Source organism: Eubalaena glacialis, chromosome 13 (assembly GCF_028564815.1).
Source record: "Eubalaena glacialis isolate mEubGla1 chromosome 13, mEubGla1.1.hap2.+ XY, whole genome shotgun sequence".
In the NCBI taxonomy this organism is placed as follows: Eukaryota; Metazoa; Chordata; class Mammalia; order Artiodactyla; family Balaenidae; genus Eubalaena; species Eubalaena glacialis.
Genome location: NC_083728.1, coordinates 5,921,228 through 5,930,147, shown reverse-complemented (window position 1 = coordinate 5,930,147; position 8,920 = coordinate 5,921,228). Strand labels below are relative to the sequence as shown.

Below are 8,920 nucleotides of genomic sequence, written 5' to 3'. Positions count from 1 at the left end.
CCTCCAATTCAGGATTTGGGCCCTTTATCAAATACCTGCAGTGTTTCTGAAACACCCAACTGAAAATAGGCAAACAATTCTAGGCGCTACCACAAGCTCTGGAAAAACTGTGACCATCGGTTGTCATGAATTTAACTGTTTCAAAGACGGTGCTAAACCCTCATAACGTACATTAAGAACATGTTGTAACACTGAACCCTGACTCCCCATCACTTCTCCATCATGGCCAGGATCATCTCACAGGTCATGTCTTCACCCAGGTCCTCGCCTCCAGCCGTGGCTTCTCCAAAGTTGATGGGAACCAGCCCTCCCGGGTACTGCTCTCCGCTCACCAGGGAGGCCTCCTCGGCAGCGGCTTCTGGGGGAAAAGGCACAGGGTTGGCAAATTTAAAATAAAGCAGCCAAGAAATCAGAATTGATAAACGGTGCAACTGTATTTTGGAAACAATCGCTGAATTTTTAGCACAGCATTTTAGAAAACAGTACTTCCATTTATAGGACAGTACAAATATCCTGATCTCAACTCTTTAAGGCAGGGCTTCTCAACCTCAGCTTTAAGGCAGGGCTTCTCAACCTCAGCTCTGCAGACGTTTAGGGCCGGAGGGTTCCCTGCTGTGGGAACCTGTCCTGCGCACCGTTAGGTGGTTAGCCGCCTCCCTGGCCTTCACCCGCGGGGTGCCAGAAGCACCCTCCCCCAGCTGTGGCAACCAGAAATGCCACCAGACACAGGCACCTGTGCCCTGGGGGGCAAAATCACCTCCCGCTGAGAACCACGGCCTAAGGTGAATGCAGATCCTGTGAATTAGTGGCCAGACCGCTTACACAAGTCTTGTCCTGGTGCCCACGGAATGACACTGATGAAATGAAAAAGGCCAGCTGCTCTCGGGACACCTGTCCCATCAGCTAATCAACATACCCCGAGTCACCTCCGGGTCAAGCGTCCTGCTAGGTACACACTGTGCGCCACGCTCAGATCCGTGACCATCCCTGCCCTCCTTCCAGCAGCTTCTAAACAGTCAGCCCAACTTTGGGAGTCTAAAAACAGAGGCTCACATCCACATCCAACCCCCTACCCATTTTCCAAATTCCTCCCCAAGAAGACCCGTGGAAAGTCACTGACGAGGCATGGGGAATGAGAGACAGAGGGCCCCGTGCAGAAGAAGGCTTTTATCGCATGTGACTTCAAACTTGTTGCAACATAGTTTTGCTTATGGTTCTTTGAAGCATTTGGGCGGGGGGGAGTGGGGAGAGGAATAAGACCCAGGCCTTGTGTACGAAGATGAACACAAGAGTCGCGGAATAGGTGCCGTCTGACAGTAACTTGCAGAAATCTACCGAGGACCTGGTGGGGGACACGCTGACCCACTAACACAGCAAAAGTAGAAGAGAGACGATTACCTGGAGGATGTAGGTTAAAAAAAACCCCAGAAGTGCAAATTAAGTCCTGTTTTTGGCTAATACAAGTCAGGTTACTTGTCTCAATTCACACTTTGCTTTGAATACACAGCTGACCCTCTTCGATACGCAAAACGTTTTAATATATCCAGTCTTTTCATCCCCGATTTTTAAACCTGCAAGAGCTTTGCCCTTTCTGCCCTTCTGGCTCATGAACAGTCAACGCCAGCCGTGTCTCCAGGGCCCTTCCCAGAGCTCGTCGACAGAATGGTCCTGTTTCAAAGACTAGTGTAAGTAAATGGGGGAGAAGACGCACGTGGGGATCCACTCATCACTAAAAAAAATTTTTTTCTGTTCTTTCAATGTCAACGTCCAGAAAGCACGTTGGGGAGAGGTCAGCTCAGGATTAATGAGGGTGAGGTGCCGCCCTGCAACCGCGGAGGCCGGTGCCCAGGCTGGAAGCCCTTAGACTTGAACTCTGCTCCCCGGCAGAAATGTCACCAACCGAGGGTGACGATTTCAAGGCCGCTAATGAAGGCTACTCTTATTCAGGAAGAATTGTGCCAAACCATTTAGGCACAAAGAAAATACTGCATTTATGTATCAAGGGGAGGCCCTTAGGTGCCTAATTAGCCGGGAGGTCACACATTCATGTCGGCATCTTGGGATCCAGCCGAGGGGTCCGGGGAACCTGACCTCGGGATCTCTTTTCCGTGGTTGAAGGATTTGAGTCGACTTCACCTGCTTGACTTTGCCTGTAAATGACTGTGCTCATGACTCGCTGGTTTATTTAACAAGCGGTGCGTGAACCGACACTGACGCCAGCCTGGTCGGGGGGAGCTGGGGACCGACCTGACGGCCAGGCCCGCCTTGCAGGGGAGCACGGTACAGTTGAGAATGGGCACTCACCGGAGGGTCAGAGAAACGTGAAACTCAGCCCCGGGTGAGGGTCTGCAAAGCAGAGGCACGGTCCTGGGGGCACGTGAAGGGAGCTGACCCGGTCGGGGCTCAGAGCTGAGATTTCAGGGAGGTACAGGTGGGAGCCTGGGGAACCGGGGCACAGTCACCCAGGAATCCCCGGCAAAGGAGAGGGTGAGCCTGGCCTGGATGGGAGGGGGACCAGCGTGGCTGGGAGCCGGAGTTAGGGGGCTGCGTCTGGGGTCCTGGGCCTTGGAGCAGAGGGTGGTCAGGGAAGGGGCTGGGTGGTGAGGATGGAGGGGCCCAACGTGCACGTGCGAAAGGTGCCCTGGCGGCCGGGAGAGGCGCTGCGAGACGGTGTCCTGGGCCAGGCGGAGGCAGGGGTGGAATCGGGATGAGCAGGGGCTGAGGTGCCAGGACCGGCTGCCTCCAGATGTGGCCGAGAGGGGCTGCCAGTGCAAGCCGCAGCTTCAGGGGCCCAGACGCCGGTGTGGCTCGGGGATATGGGAGAGAACAAGGCTGAGGGTGGGAGGGATGGCGGAGGGGGGTCAAGACTTCAGTTTTGGATGGACTGAGTTTGAGGCAGCTGAGCAGAGGTGCTCACCAGGCAGCTGAATATTCACCCCCAGTCTGCAGAGGCTACAGGGGCTGCAGCTCTGGACACCAGTGACCCGCCTGAAGGACAGGGCGTGGGCCTGGTGTGGATGCGGTTCAGGTGTGGACACAGCTGTGGACGAGGGCGAGGGCATAAGTGCGGAGGTATGGATACAGGTGTGGACACGGCGCAGGTGTGGACATGACACAGGTGTGGGTGCAGGTGTGGATGTGGATACAGGTGTGGACATGACACAGGTGTGGGCATGGGGGCAGCGGTCCTCTATGGACACCAGGCCGACTGTGGAGGAGGAGGAGCTATGGTTAGAAGCGGGGTCGGGGGAGGGCAGCTAGAGGGGCAGGAGAAACGCCAGGAGGCTGTGCCTGTAGCAAGTGGGTCAAGAAGTCAAGAGATGGCCAGTCAGCAGTGCGAGGGCTGCGGAGAGCAGGGAAAGGCCGGCGGAACGCAGTGACCTCGGGTGGCGTGATGAGGCGAAAGGGACAGACTGCAGGACGCCCTGTTAAACGTGAGTTTCCGATAAACACTGAATCATTGCTTAGCATAAGTTTATCCCAGATAGCGTGTGGGATATACTCATAACGACAAAGTTATTCATTGTTTATCTGAAATTCAAATTTAACTGGGCTTGTCCTCCACTTTATCTGACAACCCTTGAAGGAAGGAAGAGGCTTCCAGCTATCCGTGGGAACATTCACAAGTCCAGGATTGAGGCTGGAATCAAAATCTAGGGAATTTAAAGGATGAGGACATCATGCAAACATTTTCCATTTGTTTTTGCTGAAGGTTGCCTTGGTTTCCAATCACACTCTAAGTTCTAAGAGTCTCATACGAAAGGAACAGAAAACATACAGAAGAGCTGCACAGGAGCTAGGGCCTCCCCCTCGTGGAGCAGAGCCATTCACAGGGCCGACAGGGCATGGACAGCCCCTGTGTTAACCTGGGGACTCACATCTGCTCCCTGAGGCCGGAGGGAAAAGACTGACGCCTGGAGTGCGTTGAATGGCAGCCCTGCAAAAGACACGTCCTAACCCCCAAACTGGGACTGGGACTTTATTTGGAAGAAGGGTCTTTGAAGATGTAATGAAGGATCTCGAGATGAGATCATCCTGGATCTTCCAGGCAGGCCCTGAGGCCAATGACACGTGTCTGTATAAGAGACAGAAAAGGTGAGACGCAGATACAGGGGATGCGGACACGGGCAGACAGAGGCAGAGACGGGGTGATGCAGCCACAGGCCCAGGGGCGCCTGGGCCACCGGAGGCCGGAAGAGGCAAGGAAGGGTGCCCCGCCCCCCCCCCCCCCCCCGAGCGTGCAGATGGAGCGTAGCCCTGCTGATGGCCTTGATTTAGGGCTTCTGCCTCCAGAACTACAAGCGAATCAATTCCCGTTGTTCTAAGCCACCCAGGATGTGGTCATTTGCTGCGGCAGCCCCAGGAGATGGACACAGGCCGTAGCTCCACCAGGCACAGGGACGGTCCAGCAGCACGACCAAGGACAGCGGGGGCATGTGCAGTGTCATCACCTGGCTCTCACGTCCCGCCGGGACCCCATGTGACGGGGGGTGTGGACCCACTGGGGTCCCCAGGCTCACTTCCTCTGCGCATCCCCCCACTTCACCAACCCGCCCGTCGGGGCAGCAGCAGCAATGGCTGCTGGGACCAGGCGCCTGCTTGGGTCGGACACTTAGGGTTTCTGGATGCGTCCCCCGCACCGTAACGCTCAGCACCCAGGGAAACGTACAACCAGAAAACCGCCGTCAAAATAAAACCTGATTCATTTAACATGAGGTACCGTCTTCCTTGGCCGTCTCTTTCGGGATGGTCGGCTTCCTCTTTTTTGTTCGTCTTCCTTTTTCCGAGGTGGTTGGCTTTTCTTGCCCGGAGCCACACTTTTTCAAGTGTCTCTGCATGTTATTCTGCCAGAGAAATGAGAGCACAGGGAAAGCCAGCATCACTGGGAATGGCGTGGAAAACCCACGGCTAAAGAGACGGGAAGCAGGGAGGAGCGCGCGCCTTGGGTAATTTTGTACAAAAAAGATGATTTTTTTTTAAAGGTGACCCTTTTCTGTTGTGTTTCGGTCTAGCCGAAACCCAGCTTATTCTTAAATATTTTTAAAGTCATGGTCGTCAATGAGAAGACCAAATTTATTTTCCTAGACTGCTTCTACTGAAGTGAGGCTTGACAAATTCAATATATCCTCGATTTTATGAAAATCAATAATATACCATGGGCATTTTACTGCCCTGCCAGCTTCCCTCCAGACCCACTATGCATGGACGTATTAAGACTGTACAACATTTGGAATTAAAAAGGCAGCTCAGAGCTTTCCTATCAAACCTAGCAACGATATATTTTTGTCTATGAACACTCAGGATGGTTTAAAATAAGTGAGAACACTTACACTAAGTCCATATGCTAAAGTAAGATACTGGCGGCATGTCATTAAATATGCTGATTATATAAAATGTGACCCCTAATTTCCATTGAGACTTCAGAGTGGCGCTCAGGACTGTCCTGGTGCGTCGGGGGAAAGAGGAAGGATCCACATGTAAGGGGAGGAGGATGGTATTTAAATTTCTTCCATTTTATGCTTATCCATAGGGGTTGGTAAATTGCTTTTGAGCTACAACAGCAGACTTGAGTAGTTGGGGCAGAAACTGGTCTGTGAAGCTGAAAATATTTACTCTCTGGCCCTTTACAGAAAAAACTGTGCCAATCCCTGGTTTATAGGATGACGAAGTATATAAAACCAAGCCTTTTGGAGTCAAGGATTCCTTTGTGAATATGATAAAAAGCAAGGCTCCTTCCCCAGCAAAGGGCATGTGTATCTCCATACACAGTCTCCCTACAACTTCACAAAGTTCATGGTTAAGAACTCCTGACACCAGTTTGGATGAGCAAACAAAACAAACAAAAACACATCCAGCCTTTAAAAAAATAAGTGGGGTAAGATTTTAGGTAAACATATGGACATTTACGGCCCAGGGGGCAAAGTAATATAACAAACATCTGTGTCAGGGAAATGTTTCTCAAGAGAGGAGGTGCCCAGTATCCTGAATCCAGAGCAGGGGTCCTTACTGGGGAGGAGAGGGGTGGCCCTGTGACATTCTGGTATAGAGATACACTGGGACCACTGTGGGCTAAAGAATGGAAGTTTGTGAATCATATACTTTTTAAAAATTAAATTGAATTTGAGTATCCAGATACACTTTCATTTATTTGTCTATTTTTAAACACAATTTTTAAAGAGCAGTTTTAGGTTCACAGCAAAATTGAGAGGGAGGTAGATTTTCTTCCCTACAAATCCTCTGTTGTCTGCCTATTCTTTCTTCCCCCAAACCCCAACCCCAAGCGACCGCTGGTCTTCTTATTGTCTCCACAGTTTTGCCTTTTCCAGAGTGCCATAGAGTTGAAATCATACAGTATGGAGCCTTTTCCGATTGGCTTCTTTCACTTAATGTGCATTTAAAGTTCCTCCATGTCTTTTTTTTTTTTAAGATTTTTTTTGATGTGGACCTTTTTTTTTTTTTTGCTCTTTCTAAAATATTAATTTAAATGTTTATTTCCTCTTTTACATTTTGTATTATAAACTCATTTAAAGCTACAACTTTACAAATATTGACAAGCTAATTCTAAAATTCAAATGGAAATGCCAAGGACTCGAATAGCTGTAGTTTTTGGCTGCATCCCATTAGTTTGGACACGTGCTGTTCATAAGTTTGAAATATAATTTTAATTCTATTCTTGATTTCTCCTTTAGTCCTAATAATGTTATAAAAGAGTGATTTTAAATATTCAAATTTGTATTGCTGATTTAAAAAAATGTTTTTGCTGTGGTCAAAAACATGATCTTGCAATTTCAACTATTCTGGAAGCTAAAAAGAAATTTGAGGTTTTCTTTACGAACAATTTTTATAAAACTTCTTCCAGTTCTTGAAATGTCCTGCCCCATAACTTTGAAAGTAAATATTAACTTAAGTTTCTACCATCTAATTGTTGTATTTTGCGCATTGTGTATTGTGAGGCTAAGAATGAAAACCAAGTATTTAGTCAGTAGTTCTTTCTTTATGCCTGTGTCATCAAATCTTTTTTAGAGAGAAAAGAAATAGAAGTTTAATAGCTATTCTTAATGAAGAAATAGCTTCACTCCAGTCGCTGTCATACAACATCTGAGAATTTTCAACAGGAAAATAACTGGCTGCTGTCATGTTCAGAAAGGGGGAATCTGAGGAGAATGGCACCGTTTTCATTAATCTGGGACACTTATAATCCTTTACCCCACAAGCAGTTTTGTATTACTGTGTATACTATGAACTCCTAACACGGGAAGTTAATTCAAAGTATACTGTTGTCCTCCTAGACAAAGATAATGTACTGATAACAATGTCACTTCTTGTATTTACAAGTTCAGCGAAAGGGATGAAAGTGACACCCATTCCTCTTCTTGGGAATCACAAGTTGAATAGAAGTATTCAGCACTGGTCATGCTAGATCTTTAAAGAACTAGGCACACAAAAACCAGTAAGTAACCATAAGTCCATAAATAATCATTATTTCACTTAATTAAAGTATTCACTCTTTCTAGATAACATCTTCAAAATAGAATTTTTTCTTTGATATTAAATGTTTTTGTTGTTGTTGCCATTGTTTTGTTGGTTTCGGATTACCATTAACTTTTGTAACTTCTCTTAAAAATAAGAGTAACAGGGGCTTCCCTGGTGGCGCAGTGGTTGAGAGTCTGCCTGCCAATGCAGGGGACACGGGTTCGAGCCCTGGTCTGGGAGGATCCCACATGCCGCGGAGCAACTGGGCCCGTGAGCCAGAACTACTGAGCCTGCACGTCTGGAGCCTGTGCTCCGCAACAAGAGAGGCCGCGACAGTGAGAGGCCCGCGCACCGCGATGAAGAGTGGCCCCTGCTCGCCGCAAATAGAGAAAGCCCTTGCACAGAAACGAAGACCCAACACAGCCAAAAATTAATTAATTAATTAAAAAAAAAGAGAGTAACAATTTTCCAACTGTAATGACTAAACATTTATGCCATGCTAAATTATTACATTAAAAACTTACTTTTTAAATTATATAAAGGGAATTAATAAGAAGTTCTCTACCTAAAAAAATGTTTTTAATTAAAAAAAATAAGAGTAACAGCAAAAAAAGAGTGACAATGTTAGGGAACTAATAGATTTAACGATCCTCAAAGATATAACTCCAACCTTATGAATCCGGCGTCCTTAGGGCTAGCACAGAGCCTGGCACCTAGTAAGTCCTTCACAAATTTGTGTTAAATGAGCATATGTGGCACTGTCAAAATGATGCAGTTCCAGAAAAAGCACTCTGGTGCCATCCAAGACAAATCACATACTTGCCGCGTGGTTAAGATCCCTTGACTTATCTGGTCCTCTACCAAAGCTTTTCTCTCCATTCTTGGAAGCCCTTTCAATCCAATTCTAGTTCTCTGATGCTAACATTTTTCTTTACAATCTACTAAAGAAGGAGGAGTCGGAAAGGGACAAGGGAGAGGAGGGAAAAGAAAAGAAAAGGAATGTATATAGACCACGAAACTTCTCCACCTTCTCCATCTTACTGCTGTTTGCTGACAATGAACCATCCAAGAGGTGGGTCAAGATCCACCCAAGTCCAGGAGGTTATGGTCTATACAGGCGTTCAATCAGGCGTCTCACTGTTGATGTGGACCATCTTTAAAGCCTTTATTGAATCTGTTACAATACTGCTTCTTTTTTATGTTTTGGTTTTTTTGGCTGCGAGGCGTGTGGGATCTTAGTTCCCCGACCAGGGATCGAACCCGCACCCCCCGCGTTGGAAGGCAAAGTCCCAACCACTGGACCGCCAGGGAAGTCCCTCTCCATGTCTTTTCATGGCTTGATGGCTTGTTTCTTTTTAGCACTCAATCATATTCCACTGTCTGGATGCACCACAGTTCGTTTATCCATCCACCTACTCAAGGAAGTCTTGGTTGTTTCCAAGTTTGG

At 47.8% G+C, this 8,920-nt stretch overlaps 1 protein-coding gene across 2 annotated transcripts in view; it reads right to left on the bottom strand.

The window, feature by feature from the left end:
• Window positions 1-209: 209 nt before the first annotated feature.
• The window catches only part of CTCFL (CCCTC-binding factor like), a 28,957-nt gene continuing 20,246 nt past the window's right edge, over window positions 210-8,920 (bottom strand). For both annotated transcript variants that reach the window (XM_061208654.1, XM_061208655.1), the window contains 2 exons: window positions 4,721-4,844; window positions 210-358 (listed from right to left, as the gene is read on the bottom strand). In XM_061208654.1, the coding sequence (XP_061064637.1) occupies window positions 210-358; window positions 4,721-4,844 (273 nt within the window). The remainder of the gene's footprint in view (window positions 359-4,720; window positions 4,845-8,920) is intronic.